General features: G+C 43.2%; 1 protein-coding gene across 1 annotated transcript in view; it reads right to left on the reverse strand.

The window, feature by feature from the left end:
• Nucleotides 1-17841, reverse strand: part of MARS1 (methionyl-tRNA synthetase 1) — a 101472-nt gene that overhangs the window by 12041 nt on the left and 71590 nt on the right. The window contains exons 17-19 of the mRNA XM_030196620.1: nucleotides 15484-15588; nucleotides 5004-5187; nucleotides 1816-1887 (exon numbers count right to left, since the gene is read on the reverse strand). Coding sequence (XP_030052480.1) covers nucleotides 1816-1887; nucleotides 5004-5187; nucleotides 15484-15588 — 361 coding nt within the window. The remainder of the gene's footprint in view (nucleotides 1-1815; nucleotides 1888-5003; nucleotides 5188-15483; nucleotides 15589-17841) is intronic.

The following is a 17841-nucleotide window of genomic DNA, read 5'->3' on the forward strand; positions in this document are numbered from 1 at the left end:
TCAAAGTTCCATAAATTCTCCAAAGATTTGGTCTATGCCAAATGTTTCTGCAAAAGCCTCAAAGAAAACTACTTATGAAATATGTTTTAGAGAAGGAAAGCGTCAGCCCATTTTGTTGCCTTTATGGGTAAATACAGATGAAAAAGCAGGCAGGATTACCTGAAATTCCCAGCTGCCATTTTCCAGCTAGAGTGTAGAAAACACGTATATGAGAGAGAGAGAAAAAAAAGACAGGTGAGATAAAGAGGATAGGGAGAAAAGAAAAGAAAAATGAAACAAAGCTTGAAGATCATATCTAACAAACTGTCACTAAAGGGAGAAATGGGCTACCATTAAGACGGGTTATTATACTGTTAACCCAAGTTATTAGTAACTAGTAAAAAAGGCCCGTTTCTGACAAAAATGAAACGGGCGCTAGCAAGGTTTTCCTCAGAGTGTGTATGTTTGAGAGTGTGTGTGAGAGTGACTGTGAGAGAGAGAGTGTGTGTGTGAGTGCGTATGTGAGACACAGTGAGTCTGGGTGCAAGTGTGTCTGTGAGAATGAGAGTGTGTGTGTGTGTGTGAGTGTGTATGAGAGACACAGTGAGTGTGTGACAGTGTTTCACACAGATACACTGTGTGTGAGAAAGTGTGTGAGACAGAGAGTGTGTGACACATAGAGAGTGAATGTGATACAGTGTGAGACAGAGTGTGTGACACATAGAGAGTGAATGTGATACAGTGTGAGACAGAGTGTGTGAGAGTGAGAGAAAGACACTGACTGTGTAAGAGTGTGTGTGACAGAGATACCTCTCCCCCTACCTCTGTAGTCTCAGGACCCCCTCCCCCTCCGGTATGAGGACCCCCTCTCCTCACCCTCTCAGGTCTCAGGACCCCCTCCCTTCCCCTCTGGTCTCAGGATCCCCTCCCCCTCCCTTCCCCTCTGGTCTCAGGACCCCCTCTGGTCTCAGGATCCCCTTCCCCCCTCTCAGGTCTCAGGACCCCCTCCTCTCCCCTCTGGTCTCAGGATCCCCTCCCTCACCCAGCCACCCAGTAACCTTCTGTTACTTTATAGGGGAGTCTGTCGTTATGGCGGCACAGGTGCGTGCAGGACCTTGTTTTTCTCTCGCTGGTATGTGTGGAAAGGGTGATTGCGATGTTTGAGGGTTGTTGTGGCAGCGTGGAAGGGTATCGTGGAAGTTGTTTTTGCGGCGTGGTTCTCTATCGTTTCGTCGTTATTTATTCTTGGTTGCTTTTCGCTCTCATGCCTCGTCACTCATTAACCAGGAGGGCGGCTAATTCGTGAGGCATGCAGGCTTGAGCAACAGCGGTAAGTCAGGAGGGTGGCTGTTGACCGCATGTTTTTTTTTTTGCGCGGGTTCTGATGTTGACTTCATAATGGCTACGGTGACATCAGCCTGTGCTACAGAGCCTAGCAAACCAACTCCGAAGAAGTCATGAACACAGGCAGCCAGACCCATAGAACGTTGGAGGTGAGAATTATTATATAGGACTAGGTTTCATTGCATAAAATGGGACCTGTACTAAAATAAAATGAGTTGGTGATAAAATAACCCATCCTAATGGTAGCCACATTGATAACATCCCCCTAAATGGCACCTCCTAGTCTGTGCTTATGGGAAAAATGCTTAGGACATCAGGTCCACAATCTACATAATTGCTACATATTTGAACTAGAATTTGTCTCATAAACCTGATGACCTACTGCACTTAACACCTCCACCACCATCTTGTGAATTCAAACCCAGAAGGGAACTCTAAAAACAAGAAATTTCTCTTTGTAAAAGCATTTGCTTCTCCCAGTGCCCAATGTACCTGGCCTCCGCCAAAGCGCTTCCTCAGAGCCTCAATCTGCTCAGCTTCCAGTTTTTGGAATAGAGGTGAAACCTGCAGAGATAAGATTCATAGAGTAACATGTGGTTGGCATGATGGGCAAACTGTCAACAAGTGTTTAAGAATGAATAACTATAACCTGTACCGAGTGGCTAGCGGAGAAAGAGAGAGAGAGAAAGCAAACAAGCCGAAGCCTAAGTCACACAACCCAGCAGATGGGACATGGTACCCCTCTCTGGACTGTGTAATCAACTCTTCCTTTTTCATAACTTCAATAACCAATAATTAGATATTCACTAGGTGTCTTTCAGGAAACTCTGACCTATAACCACAAGCACAAAAGCTAGGATGAAATGGTTTCTGTTACTTAACACTTTTTAATAAAAAGTGTTTATGGGGCTAATGGCTGCAAGTAAAGTAGCTGGTTCTTCAAGTGGGTATGAGTGGTACTTTGGATAAAATCAGGACCTATATAGTGCTAGACGAACTTTATTAGTTACTTTTCCCACTCATCTGTTAGACTTGTTGGAAGCTTAACAAAGGTGGGAGGACAGGGAAATAGTTAAAAATAACTGGTTGATGACTGTTATGTCATACTATTACTACTCTGTATGTTTTGCTATTGAGATTCTTTTGTTTCTGTATATGAACCTGTTTGTCATCAATAAAAATTGTTGAAACTTTAAACACATTTTTTTAAAGGTTTTTTTACCCTACAAATTAAAGGCCAGCTAAAAGTTATATTGTAGTTGAGACCTATTTTACTGGATTCACTTAATACCTTTGCAAATAGCTTGAAAGAGCTGTGCTACATTCCTTGGGTCACTGCAGACTGAGTTAAGGGGGAATGTTGCTGAAGGTACCAGAAGTAAACTATTTTATTTATTTATTTATTGTGATTTATTAACCGCCTTTATAAATAGGGCCGGTAGTGTTTATTTTAGGAATCACCTAACAGTAACCACAGTCCTTTACTTCTCCCTGAAAGTGTGCAACTCTAGGTTTGGCACTGTGTGTGTGTAAAAAGAATATGGCAACTTATTTGGGCATTTGGTTACAAACTGAGGGCTCAAAGCATGCAAAGGAAAGCAGAAATGTGCATTCTTTTTTTTACATAGTAACATAGTATATGAAGGGCAGATAAAGACCTGCATGGTGTATCTAGTCTGTCCAATCAGAGCCACACATTACACTTCATCATGATCAAATATTGGCATAACAACTAGGGCAGTCACACAATCATGGAAGAGTGGTTATATCATTGAATAGTCATTTCAATACTTGAATAAACCATCAATCTAATAATGTTGCAAAGTGACATTTTACTCACTATCAATACTTAGGTGAATGTAGCACAAAAAAAAAAAAAAATCACTCTGTCCCTGCTATCACAGACTGTAGAAGTCTGCCCGGTACTGGTCCTAAGTCTATTCAGCCCGTCCATAATTGGGACACAAACTGTAAAAGTTTGCCCTGTTTTGCCATATTTGGGACACAGACTATAGAAAAGTCTGCCCAGTACCGGCCTTACTTCCTTACTACTGGAACTGCCATCAAGCATAACAAGTTTTTGTTTTGATTCCTTCCTTTTACCATATAAGAATCCTTTTGTGTTTATCCCATGTGTTTTTGAATTCTGTCAACCATTTCATCTCCACCACCTCCCCCAAGAGGGCATTCCAGGCATCAACGACCCTCTCTGTGAAAAAGTACTTCCTGACTTTACTCCTAAATCTACCACCCTGTAATCTCAATCCATGTCCTCTAGTTCTACCGCTTCTCTGTCTTTCGAAAAGATTTTTATGATATTTAAACATTTTGATGGACTTAAAAAATTGGTCTAAACTAAATCAGAGAAACCTCTCTATAAAAACAGACTTCTGTTTTCAAATATTGTAGGCTAACAATTCATATACAGTTCAAATACTGAGAGCACATTATCCTTTTTCTGATCAATGATTATAGTCTTTGTTAGCCCTTTGTGATTTAAAGAGGTTAGATTTAACAGCTTAGTTATTTCCAACTCAGCAACAGTAACATACATTTACAGACCTTTTGTTCAGGATGCTTCTAAATTCAATTACAGATGGCTCATGCCACCCCCTCTTCTGTGAAAAGCCTGATCTCTAACAGTTTTAACATACCCTACAATATACATAACCCGAAATTAAAGAAACATCCGCCCTCTCTCTCATTAACTTCTCTATTCTGCCCAGCATATTTCTTCAAGATCAGAAACCATATTTCCTCAAACTTCTGTCACTTTCACCTAAGCCAGGGCTGTTCGTGTTTCCATATAGTTGTTTGGCATTCTAATCAACCACCTATTTGGCTGAGGAAGCCTTACCTGCTTCCAGAAGCAAACAAATCGATTTAGCTACATTTAAGCAATGTCTAGCCATGACACTTTCAGCAAATTGGGGATAGTTCAAATAAGAAAATTCCCAGATTCCAGTATCTCCACCTCAATACTGGCAATTCTATACTAAATGCTTTCCACTAAGCTTCTATACACCAGTCCCAACCATTCCAGATCCTCACCTGCATAAATTTGGTACCTGAGGGAACCACTGAGACAATCTATCTTGTACCACCTATAGATTATTTTATGACTATTCCCTACATGTGGACTGCCAGAGAAGCTTTTGCAAAATTCTGCTCCATCTGTTTCACTGTTTACTTGTGTATTGACTCTCCAGTTCCCATTCCCAACTTTCCCTATGAACAGCTAGAAAGAGCGCTCCCCACAAGCAGTGATGCAGGGCTGCAGTCAGTCCTTTAGTAGAACTCCTATCCTCTCAGAGATCTTCGATATCTATTGTCTCCCTAATCTCCCTTAACCCAACCCAATGCACCAACTGAACATAGGCAAAATACTGTGATCCTCCCAGTTGATATTCACGCCAAAGTTATTCAAAAGTGCGCAAGGACCCATCCTTAAATAGCTGACCTACCCGTGACAAACCTATGACTTTCCACCATTGGTGACTAAGCCTGATAAGAGGGTGAATGACAACAGCTGATCCCATAAGTATGTGTCCCAGCAGTATAGGGTGTGGTCTTAATTTCTCTTTATTAATGTGGTTTAGCAATAAAGAAATGGAAGGATGAATTCAATATAATCTCTCATGCTCGTCCACCCCCACCAATGTTGCATGCTTAGTGCTCACCGTCCCAATCTTGTGTCCAGTTGGTAAGGTGCACATGAAACCACCAGCCAGAAGATTAAGGTCTCTGGGAGCTTGCAGCTGTTCCTGGATGGCAACACTGATGCTGGGCATATATGGATGCAGCATGACAGCAAGCAATGAGGCAATGTTCACAGCTACGCCGGTGACGGTGCCAGCACGTTTTCTGGGAAAAGATGAAGTTCATGAGGAAGAATATGGTACCACATTCACAGTCCTGGACCTCTTTTACTCCCCTCCCCCACAGCATGAGGGATAGAGATAAATTACAGCACAAGATCTGTGAGGCTCAAGGACTCTGACTGCCTTATTACATTAATATCCAAATTAATCAAGAACATTTTCTTCATCTGGGAGCAAGGAGGGAAAGGGAAGGAAGGGTACAGACACCCACTGTACAAGTCTCTACACAGAAATTTGTCAGTGAGGCTGGCCTGTGTTCAGTGGTAGTGCTGCGGACTGCTATGCAGAGGACCTGGATTGAATTCCTAGTTCAGGTCTTCAGTCACTGGGAGGATTGTGCATAGGCATGAACTCTGGCACAATCCTCTCACAGAAGAGGTTTGACAGGTCCAGGATTTTCTCATGGACCTGTCAAACCTGGACCTCTAGGCCTCTCAACCTAACCTAACCCACCTCCACCTTCTCAAACACAGGGCCTGGAAGTCTGGTGAACCTCCCCCCCAGGCCCCTCACCCCCCCTCCCAATATGGGACCAGAGCCAACCCCCCCCCCCCCCCCCCACCGAGGACTAGTGCTAGTGGTGTAATGGTAGGTGGATCCCCCCAATGTACCTTTAGTTGGAGGCGGGACTAGCACTCCCTCCTCCTCTTCCAGGTGCCACCTCAAAATGGTGGCGCCCTGCCCGGTGCATCCTGGGATGTCTTGGGTGGCCCTGAATTTAAGCCCCACCCAGCACATCCCAGGATGCATTAGGAAGGGCACAGCCATTTTGAGGTGGCACCCAGCAGAGGAGAAGGAAGCGTTAGTCCCTCCTCCTCCAACTAAAGATACATGAGGGGAGATGGTTTGGGAGGAACAACCCCACTACTGGACCACCAGGGCTAGCTTTCAGGAGGGGGGGGGGGAGTCAAGTCTGGTCCCCTGTCACTGGTTCCACAATGACACTGGGGTGGTGTGAGGGGCCTGGGGGTCCACCGGACCTGCAAGCCCTAAGGGGTTGGGGGATCTGGAGGTGCACCGGATCTCTAGGCCCCCTTGCGCTTCAGGGGGTGGGGGACCTGGAAGCATGCAAATGCATGCTAAACAGTGTCCGTCCCCCTCCCCCCCATTCCTTCCCAATGCTCTGGCAAACCCTAACACCAACTCTGAGCTGGCATAGGGTTTGCTGCAGGAGCATCGTCCTTGTTTGGTGTGCTTCCCACTGAGAACTGGAGAATAAGTAACAACCCGCTTAGAAAGCATTTGCCCACTCATTGCTTTCAGAGACGGCAAGCTTGTTGTTACATGTGCTCGCCGGCTCTGAACATCGGGCACCGGCAAACGCAGGCGCTAATCCGGCACTAATGGCCTCTAGCCCTGACATTTGTGTTTGATCATCAGGGCCTCAGTAAACAGTAAGAGACATATCCTTTACATTAGGCTTGTCCAACCTACAACCAACCTACTGGGCCACAACCCGGCCTGCCAAGTGCCTTCTCTTGGTCTGCAGAAGCTGGACAAATTTTTTAGATGGGAAGGGGGAAACAGATTCTTGTCACAGGCTTCCTGCTGTGACTCGCCCATCCGCGAGCTTCAGCCATATGGCATCAAAAGTTCAGGTTGGTTTCATGGTTTCAAGTCTCACGAGACCAACCTGAACTTACAGCACCACGCGGCTCAAGTTCCGTGGATAGAGTCGTTGCAGCAGGGATTCAGTGGTGCGCATATGTATGCATGTATCTTGGCCCTCCAAATCTTATGAAATACTAAATATGGCCTCTGATTTAAAAAAAAAATTATATATATATATATATATATATATATATATATAGAAAGAAAGAAAGGTTGGACAAGCCTGTTCTGCATAGAACAAGGGTAATCTTCCTGCAAATTTGAATGAATAATTACTATTTGCTGTTTTTAACAGATTTTCATTTTCAAAGTGAATTTGGCAAATTGCCCATCTCCCACCGTATCACATACAAAATCATGTTATTAGTATTTAAGATTCATATCTTTGACGAACCTCCCTACTTAGCACACTATTCAATTTCATATTTTCCTCCTCGACCACTCAGATCTGCACAACTTTAATGTCTTAATGGGCCTACCTACAGAAAAATTCACCATGAACATTCTAGATATGCCATATGTGTGGTCTAAGTCCTGAACTTTGGAATTCATTGCCTATACACCTGCATCAATGTTCTTCCACTGACCAATTCAAATCTGAGTTCAAAACCTCTCTTTTTCGAGATACATTATCCAACATCCCATGAACACTCCATTAAATTGCACTGTTTTTCCTGGGGTCGGTAGAGTCTCAGAGTCCTGATTCAGATGCGGAATACCTCTGGACTTACCCCCTTCCCTTTCCTATTGAAAATCAGAGTTCCTCCCTTTCTCCCTTAGTGTATCTTGTTTAGTTTAATAGTCCGTCTCCTTTTGATTTTACACTGTATGCCACCTAGATGGTACTTTCCATTAGGTGGGACAGTAAATTTTAATAAAACTTGAACTTGTGGACACCTTTCCACTTGATTCCTTACTGCTTTTTTCTTTCAAGTTGTTAATAAGGGCCAAAAGGCCTAGTGACTCATTAAGCCTTCAATTAATCAGGTAAAGACAATGCTGTGGTTGAACAAATGCTATGAGCTTTTCAACATCTCAGCTTGTGACTGTTCTATGTGCTTTCAAGAACCACAGGCTTCTCTAGAAACTCCTGCCTTCCTACTCAAAAGTGAAACTAATTCAGAAGTTACATGGAACCACTTAAGTACAAGGAGCCTTTAAAAGTGGGAATGGCAACTCAATATTTTATCAGACCCGACACGGTCTGTGTTTCGTAGAAACTGCCTGCATCGGGTGTCTAGCAGTGGTCACAAACTTCAAATTTGTCAGTTAGTCAATGGAAAATGCAATCTTGCCAAATCTTGAAACACAAATGAGACGCTGACAAACGTAGCGGGAACACAGGTAATGAACGAAACATGCTACCCATGCGATTCTTTCTCCGCCATAAACTTGCAGAGATTCCATTTTTCATTGACTGACTGATACATTTGAAATTTGTGACCAGTGCTAGATCCGATGCAGGTGGTTTCGCTGAAAAATCGAACATGTTGGGTCTAATAAATACAACATTGAGGAGGTCACGTGGTGCTATGATCGGAGTCAGACGCGGGTAAGAGCGGCTCCGTTCCTCGAGGTTCCCCGCTTCCTGTAAATTGCACCTCCACGATATTTTTTGACACCCAGAAGAAGCGCTGAAGTAGGAAAGCGGAAAAAGAGTTGTTAATAGTACCTGGAAGGGGACGATGGCAACGAAATCTGCACAAAAAGAAAAGGCACGAGGGAAAGACAAAATGGCGGCGCCGTCCAGCCCGGCGGACTCCTCGATTTCATCAGCTTGGGTAGCAGAAATAACAGCTGAAATGTCGGCGGTATTCGAGACATCGTTGGAAAGACGGTTGGCGCCTATAGATTCGAAACTGGAGACCCTAAGTGGACAATTTGGGGAGTTCACCAAGGACTTAATAAGTTGTCAGGAACGTGTGAACGCGGTGGAGGATCGCGCTACAAAAATGGAAGGCGACCAGGAACAACTGAGGAAAACAGTAGCAGCCTTGGAAGCGAAGGTGGAAGACCTCGAGAATCGCTCGAGGAGGAATAACTTGCGGCTAATTGGTCTGCCTGAAGAGCTAGAAGATAGGGAATTAATATCATTTCTAGAAAGGTGGATTCCTAAAGAACTGGCCCTGGATGGGAACTTCAAGTCTCTGCAGATTGAGAGGGCACATAGAGTGGGTCCACGTGGCACGAGGCTAGAAGCAAGGCCCAGAGTGGTTATTCTTCGGCTATTGAATTTTCGCCAGAAACAGGAGATTTTACAGGCGTTGCGGTCGGGGAAAACACTGATGTATCAATCAAAGAAAATTCTTTGTTTTCAAGATTATTCGGCCGGGGTGGCGGCACAACGTAAGAAGTTTGCACCGTTATGCTCACAACTATTCCAGCGGAAAGTGAGATTTGCTTTAGTATACCCGGCTGTACTGAGAGTGACCTGGAATGGGATAACGCGTACCATGCATTCGGTGGAAGACGCTAAACTTTTTGTAGAGCAACTGAACAACAATGGACAAGCTACATAAATAGTACATGAGGACTGGTATAACTGGGATATAGCGGGTACAAAGTCACAAGATAATGGTAGAGGTTGGGGGAAATATCCTTATGATGGGGAATTATGGGGGAGAAATTGATGTCTTTGTAATGGTAAATAATGGGGGCTGAGAATTGATCTGATGTTGGGGTTTTTCTTTTATTGGAGGGGAGGGGGAACCGGGAGAGGCACTAGATGTGACGTTCCGGATGTGCAATCTGGAACACGGGTACGGGAAGAACAAAAGGGGGGGAGGGAGAGGGGGGGAGGGGGTGGGGGGATGGTTTGATATATTTACAAATAGAGTGTGAGTTGGAGAGAAGTTCGAGGGGAGTTATGAAGAGTGGGAATATGTATGGGGGGGGGGGGGGGGGGTGGAGGCTGGGCTATCTCCTCCCAAAGTTAAAAGGAAAATATTTTGATATGTTACTTTGGGGTCACTGGCTTACAGCGTGAAGGTGGTAACATGGAATGTGGGTGGTATTAATTCACCCATTAAGCGCACAAAAATATTACAACATTTACACAGAAATCACATTGATATTGCATTTTTACAGGAGACCCATTTGGACGCTGGAGAACATGGTAAGCTTAAAACATGGTGGGTAGGCGAGTGCTGGGCTGCGGATGCTAATCATAAAAAAGGAGGAGTAGCCATCTTATGTAAGAAGGGTATTATTGATAGCCATCGGGTGTTACATGTAGATTCAGGGGGGAAATATATAATGGTGGAAGTAACAATAAAAGGTTGCCCCTATTTGTTATGCAACATTTATGCCTCGAATCAGTATGACAAGCAGTTTTATAATCGCATAATACAGCTATTATTACAACAGGGGAATTTGGATAAGGTGGTGGGAGGAGATTTCAACGCAGTGTGGGACCCAGAGTTGGACAGCACAGGACGGAGGGCTCCAGAGACATACAGAGGGAATAGAGGGCTTAAGCAACTGGTTCGTCTGTTTGATTTGGTGGACAGCTGGAGAGCACTGCACCCTACTGAAAAAGACTACACTCATCTTTCGAGAGCACACTCCTCTCAGGCAAGGATAGATTATCTTCTGATTTCTAGGGGGTTATTTGGGAGAGTGGAGAAAGGGGAGCTGGGACCTTATGTGATATCAGATCATGCTTGGGTGCTAATGGAGTGGTCGGTGGGATTGGCAGAGAGTAGACCCAAAAGCTGGCAATTTCCAATTGAATTATACAAAGATCAAAAATTTAGAGAGCATATTATTGATTGTTGGCATCAATATGCAAGTCATAATAAGGAACATACGAAGGATCCGATTCTGTATTGGGAGGCCGCAAAAGCAGTTCTCAGGGGGGAAATAATTAGCTACACGTGTAGGAGTAGGAAGTTAAGAGATAGGGAGATTCTGAGATTGGGGGAGCAGTTACGTAAGGCCAGGAAAAGACTGGGGGAGGAACAATCGGGGAAGGCCAAGCAATTAGTACTTGAGTCACAGGTGGCGTTGAACTCACTGCTCCATCAACATGCAGTTAAGTCTCAAATATATTATAAATATCAGCTATATAAGCATGGTGATAAAACGGGGAGATTGTTGGCCAATTTGTTAAGACCTAAAGCCCGCCCACAGGGGATATTGCAAATCCAGGAGTCGAGCGGGCATTTAGTACGTACTGATAGGGAGATTTCTCAGGTATTTCACCGTTACTACACAGAATTATACAAAAGCCCTCCGGACTTAGGTTTGAAGGGAGAGGTATATCTGGAATCCAAAGTACTGCCCTTGATAGATGAGAAAACTAGAGGACAGCTGAATGTACAAATAAGCGGGGACGAGGTGGAGGGGGCGATAGGGGAAAGCGCGTTGAACAAGGCACCTGGAGCTGACGGGTATAGAGCTGAGTTTTACAAATTAATGGGTACGGAGATCATAACCCCGTTGGCTGCTATGTTTAATACAATTATAGAACTGGAAAGAATGCCGCAGTCCTTAACGGTGGCACAAATAATTGTACTGCCAAAACCGGGTAGAGACCCGTTGTTGCCAGAATCTTTTAGACCGATTTCTTTGCTTAATTTTGAAGCGAAGTTGTTGGCAAAAATTCTAGCTAATAGAATGGCTAAGGTGCTTCCGGAAATTATACATGAAGCACAGGTAGGATTTGTGAAGGGAAGATCAATCACCAAGAATGTAAGGAGAATATTGACCTCTTTGGAGCAGAGATCAAAGAGAGCGATACCATCTATCCTAGTAAGTTTTGATGCAGAGAAAGCATTCGACAAGGTGAGATGGGACTTTATGTTTGAAGTATTGAAGGCATATGGCTTTGAGGGTCTCTTTGTTTCAGGAATAAGAGCATTATATGCGGAGCCACAGGCAACAGTGTTGGTGAATGGAATGTCGTCAGCGATGTTCCCAGTTCTACGGGGTACTAGGCAAGGATGCCCTCTGTCGCCGCTTCTCTTCATGCTGACTTTGGATCCCTTAATTAGAGAGATACTGACAACAGACGAAATTAAGGGGGTTCGAGTGGGGGAGGGGTGTTTCAAAGTAGCGGCATTTGCGGACGACATACTGGTACATTTGGAAAGTCCTCGAAGTTCCCTAGCTGCGCTTCTGGACATTTTTGGGGAGTATGGAGACTTTGCAGGTCTCCAATTGAATTTGAGGAAATCGGAGGCTTTACCTTCCTCAGTCCAAGTGAAAGATGAATGGAGGGAGGGGTTCCCTTTAAGATGGGCATCAGATTCATTTCAGTATTTGGGGATTAATTTAAGCATGGATGTGACAAAATTATATCAGCTAAATGTGGAGAAATTGATTGAAGACACCAAGGAGAAGTTGGAGCGGTGGCGTTTATTGCCAATTTCTTTAATGGGTAGAATTAATTTGGTAAAGATGGTTCAGTTTCCAAAGTGGTTATATGTTTTGCAAATTTTACCTATATGCCTTCTTCAAAAAGATTTAAGATTGTTTTATAAAAGGGTGAGTGCTTTTTGTTGGGCAGGGAAAAAGCCGAGGTTGAGAATGGCACTATTGGTAGGTCACTGGAGGCAAGGTGGTCTGGGATTGCCAGATTTGAGATTATATAACCAAGCCTGTATGCTTAGACATATGGGAGATTGGATTGAGGGAACAACTGTATATACACCTTTATATTTAGAACAGGAACATTTTGCGCCATATCATCTCTATTATTTGTTGCATTGTAAAAGAAGTCAGTTGCCTGAGGACATGAAAGGGAGTGTGCTCTTGGAAACATTGAGAGAGGGGTGGAAGGTTCTAGTGAGGCGGTTAGGAGGGGACCCTGAGGTGTCGGATCAGTTACCTATAAGAGGTAACGGTAGGTTTAGTTCAGGATGGGATAATGTTTGGTTTAAGAGATGGGAGCAAAAAGGGATATATCTTTTGGAACATGTACTGGGAGCCACAGGGGAGTTAGAACCACTAGAAACTTGGGAGGAAGAGTCCTCGAAGGGGTGGGGAGCACAGTTTGCCTATGCACAATTAATACACTACATAAAGACTTTGGATAAGAATAAAGTGCAATTTAAGCTAGGCGTAGAGCTTAGGTCATTTTTTTCAAAGATATCGGATTGTGGATTGTCCGTCTCTGGGTTGGTGCAGGCCCTTGCTCAGTTAAGTCCCGCTAAAAAGTTTGAGGGGATCAAGGCAAAATGGGAAGAGGAATCAGGAGTGGGGCTAGGTACGTGGGAAGTCTTGCAATCTTTAAAAGGAGTTTATACTTTAACATCTGATATGCGATTGAGGGAATGTGGGGCTCGGGTGATCCTAAGGGCATACATGACCAAGGTGATACTAGCACATGTGGAAGGGGCCCAAGATTCGCAGTGTTCCAAATGTGGTCATCCTAGACATACATACTACCATGCATTTTGGGCTTGCCAGAAAGTAAAAAATTTTTGGACCCAGGTGGTGCGATTTTTGGAACACCTGGTGAATAGGTCTATTCAAGGTTCAATGGAACAATTACTGTTGGATGTGCCTGGAGCATTTCACAATTTAAGGGGGCCTGGGCGGCTGCTTTGCAAGAAATTATGCTTGGTGGCTCGGAAAACAGTATTACAATACTGGGTGGGGGTGGAGACTCCTGCATTTGGACATTGGAGGAACCAGGTACATCAGTTGATGGCATGGGAAGCTCGAGATGCGAAAGGCACTTTAAGACGCAAGAAACAGTTTCTGACAATTTGGGACCCATATTTACAAATAATGAGTCCAAGAGGTAGAAGTTTTATTGTTAACAATTTGTAAACTCCCTGGGGTAAGATTTATAAGAGGAAAAGGAGGGTAAATTGCTCATGCTCAGACTTTAGACATTTGAATGAAGACTGGGGAGGGAGGGTAGGGAGGGGGGGGAGAGAATGGTCTGGGGGGAGGGAAGTGCTGATTCGAAATCCAGTATTGGGTTGGTTAAGGAATGGGGGCAAAAGAGGAAGGAAAATAAAGTTTGGGGAAACAATGTATTTTGGTTCACTGTTGGAATTTTATGTCCTTTCTGGAGTAGACGGAGGGTACGTATCTTGTCCAGTAAAAGTGGAAGATACTGAAGTCTTCAGAGGGAGGGGCAGTTATGAGGATATTAGTACGGACTGAACGATATTATGTTAAAAGGAGGTTATGGAGATTCTGTAAACAAAGGTTTAAGGTTTAATGTAAAGGATGGGAGGAGAGGGATTATTTGGGGATAAAAGAAGAAAATGTTTTGACGTACGTGGATTGATAATAGTTGTATGTTGTATTAACAAGGTTGTTTGCTGAATATTATGAATACATATTTTATATGATACGTCAATAAACAGATTTAAACATAAATACAACATTGAGTTGACGCCCCCACTTGTGAAAGATTCTTATACTTTTTGTAGTTTTCCACTCTGGGTTCCCTCTCCTGCAGTTTCTCACCATTTAAGTCAAGACAAGATCCTAAAAACCAAGACAAATTGGTTAGAACTGCCTGAAAATTGATTAGATCTGCAAAACAGAACTTACACATCACTAAGATGACCTGCTGAAAAGTTGAACAAGAGTAGTTTTCCACAGATCCATACAACAGTACTGCTTACACAACGATCTGTATGAGTGAGTTGTCACTGTCCGGAGGAAAATTTTTCCATGGCTTTAGAAGGAGGAAAACTTTTCCACGACTTTAGAACAAAGTCAAACTATGCAAATGAAAACCTTGAAAAGCCTGAAACTTTTTGGAACAAAGTGCTTTGGACTTATGAAATGAAAATACATTGGAGAAAAAGAAAAAGGATAAGGAATTTGAAATAAAAGCACGGGGATGGATCTATTATGATTTTGGGTTGTGTGGCAGTCAGTGCTACAGGAAGTATTGTAGAGGATGAAAGGGAAGAATAATTTCAGATATCAATATATTCTAGAAGCCAACGTCCCATAGCAGTGAAGAAACTGAAGCTAGAGAGGCTGAATATTTCAGCAAACTAATGTTCTAGAAAATACATCAAAATCAACTGTGATCTACTTACAAGAAAGAAAGAAGCCTGTTTTGGAATGGCCTTCACAGTCCCTAGACTATTATTGAAAACCTGTGGGGGGGGGGGGGGGGGGGGGGGGGATTCAAACATGCAGTATATGAAAGGAGATAAAAGAATATTAAAGAACTGGAAGTGTTCTGCAAAGGAAAATAAAAAAACATCCTAAAAGCAAGAGCAGAAAGCCACAGCTCTTCTCCAGAAATGTCTGGAATCTGTTATTCTGCTAAAGTTTGGCACCTGCCACATCTGCTCTCTACTTTGAAACTGTAAAATACCACAAACAATATATTATAATTTGCAGAAAGACCTAGATCATGGCGTTGCATCCCAGCCCCAGTTCTCAAACAGATGAGCCAAAAAAAAACCCAACCAAACAAAAAAATACTCTATCAGTATTGTACTTGTGATCACCTCTCTTCTATTCCTGGGCCTGTGTGCCTTACTGTGACACAGATAAATATTCTCTTGAGCTAAGCATCACCAGTACTATGTTTACAATCTATTCACGGATTTGGGGGAAAAGTCATTATCAACCCACCACACCCATTACTCCCAATTTCATCATTTTGCTCTCTTCCCACCGACTGAATTCTTAGCATCGAGAAACACTCTCTCTGCCACTCCAGGACAGAACTTCGACCCACCTGTCCTCCTGGCTGCCTTTGACCCATTTCCATGGTTCATTGATCTGGATGTACTGGTTACCAAGGCGGGATATATTCAGGATGCACCTCAAGGCATCTCGGATGCTTAAACAGAGAGAGACAATGAATAAGTGAGGGTATCAGAAGCAGCCAACAGCAGATAAAGAAGAAAGATACAGAAATACAAATGTTTTGTAAGACACAAGTAAACCATTATCCTAATTCCCTGGCAGTTTTTCTTTGGGGGCGGAGGCTGTTGGAGACTAACAATTTTTGTGCTTTTTAATGCATTACCAGAAGTAAATTCCAAACATTTTATCAAGTATTCTATTTCGCAACTGACAATTTTTTTAGGTCCATGTCAATTTTCTTGGGCCTCCTGGACACCGTAGGACAATACTCAAACTCATTCCTGCAGGGAAAAATGATTCTTTACCCATTGAAATAAGCTATTTGAAGCCATTCACTCTAAGTGAGGGTAAACATATGTACGTTCTGATCTACAGATTATTGTTACACAATGTGCATACACTTATCTGCAGTTACAAGAGGTGTTCTCAAGGACAGGGTAAAGGTGGCATTTTTGAAACGTGTACATCTATATGACATGAACTGTTTTGATAGGAAACAGTACCTGCACAAAAAAGTAAGTGCATGTATCACTGTAAGGGAGTGAAAGGGAGAGTAGATGGCATGGGTGGGCAGAGTAGATAGGCCATATGGTCTTTATCTCCCTTCACTTTTCTGTTTTTCTATGTTTACTTTTTCCTTAGGTGATTTTTCCAGAAGGAAAGTACATGTGTACAAGATGCAAGGTTTGCAGATAAAGTATGCGTGGCCTTTGCAGCTATGTGGGCAATGTAAAAATTGCCCTTTAATTCCAATGTCCACTCACATTAGTTGGGGTGAATGAAAGCAGAATGTGTTTTGGAATACTTGATAGTGCCTTGCTTATTAACATCAGGTAGATGCAAAGCACTCAGATTAAAGTTTTCAGAATCATGGAGCATCAGATTTCTTTGGCTTTGCTATCAACAGGTAAGAAACACTGCAGGTTATACCACCAGCCTGAATCATATCCTTCCACTCCTCTCCTCTCCTAAGCGTTTTTTTTTCCAGTTCTGGGGCTGGGTTAATACTGCCTCCAGTAAAGAATCCTCAGTAACCATCATATACTTTGGGAGACACTGCATTAGAAAATTAATGCTTTTTACTTTATCAAACACTTTATATACTGTCTTTTGATATATACAACGAAGCAGTGTACAAATTAAAAATAAACAAACAGCAATGACAATGAAATGGAAAAACAAAGATGGAAGGGGGGGAGGAGGAATAAAACATTCACACCTTGTTAACAAAAGGAAATAAAAACAAAGCAAAGGCAGAGGAAAAACAGATACGCCATCCCATGATCAGTTGATGTGCTAGGCAATCCAATGTCCACACAAAGGCAAAACAAAGTTAGGTGTATCACAAGAAATACATTAAAGGCTTACAAAAAGATGAGCTTTCAAATTAGCCTTAATACAAGGACAGATGTCACACCTAAAATTACAAATAACTGCATGAGGTTTCAAAGTTAAAGTTTAAAAAATAATGTAACTGAAGGCCTTTTTTTAACATAGTAGATGACGGCAGGAAAAGACCTGCATGGTCCATCCAGTCTGCCCAACAAGATAAACTCATATGTGTATACCTTACCTTGATTTGTACCTGCCTTTTTCAGGGCACAGACCGTACAAGTCTGCCCAGCAGTATTTCCCGCCTTCCAACCACCAGTCCCGCCTCCCATCACTGGCTCTGGCACAGACCGTATAAGTCTGCCCTCCACTATCCTCGCCTCCCAACCACCAACCTCTCTTCCCCCACCTGCTCCGCCATTTCATTCATGCAAGAGCATGAGTGCCTATTGCAGAACATCTGCCTGCCTGTTCGTCCATCCATCCATATGCACTTGGATACTGGTGCACATGGTGAAATGTATTCTTACCTGTTCATTTCCTTTCCTTAAGTCCAGCTAGCCAAGTCCACACCAGTGGAGATTATATCCCCTGAACAGCAGATGGGGGTAAAGGAACACAGAGTTTTCAGTGGCTTAACAGCAGGTGCAGCTGGGAGCTAGTCAGTATAACAAAAGCTCACAAAACAACAAAAACAGATCCAAAGGATCCTCCAAACCTCTGTAGAAAAACAACCACCAAACATAAGCAGTCTGAATCTAGAAAAACTAGCACCAAGAGCAGTACAGAACTACAGCCCAGCATAGTCAGAAACGTACTCCCAAACCTTCAGTCTTCTGGGCGGGATGGTGGACTGGTTTAGCCAGTCTCAAGGAAAGGAAATTATTCTTAATTT

Source organism: Microcaecilia unicolor, chromosome 3, assembly GCF_901765095.1.
Source record: "Microcaecilia unicolor chromosome 3, aMicUni1.1, whole genome shotgun sequence".
Taxonomy (NCBI): Eukaryota; Metazoa; Chordata; class Amphibia; order Gymnophiona; family Siphonopidae; genus Microcaecilia; species Microcaecilia unicolor.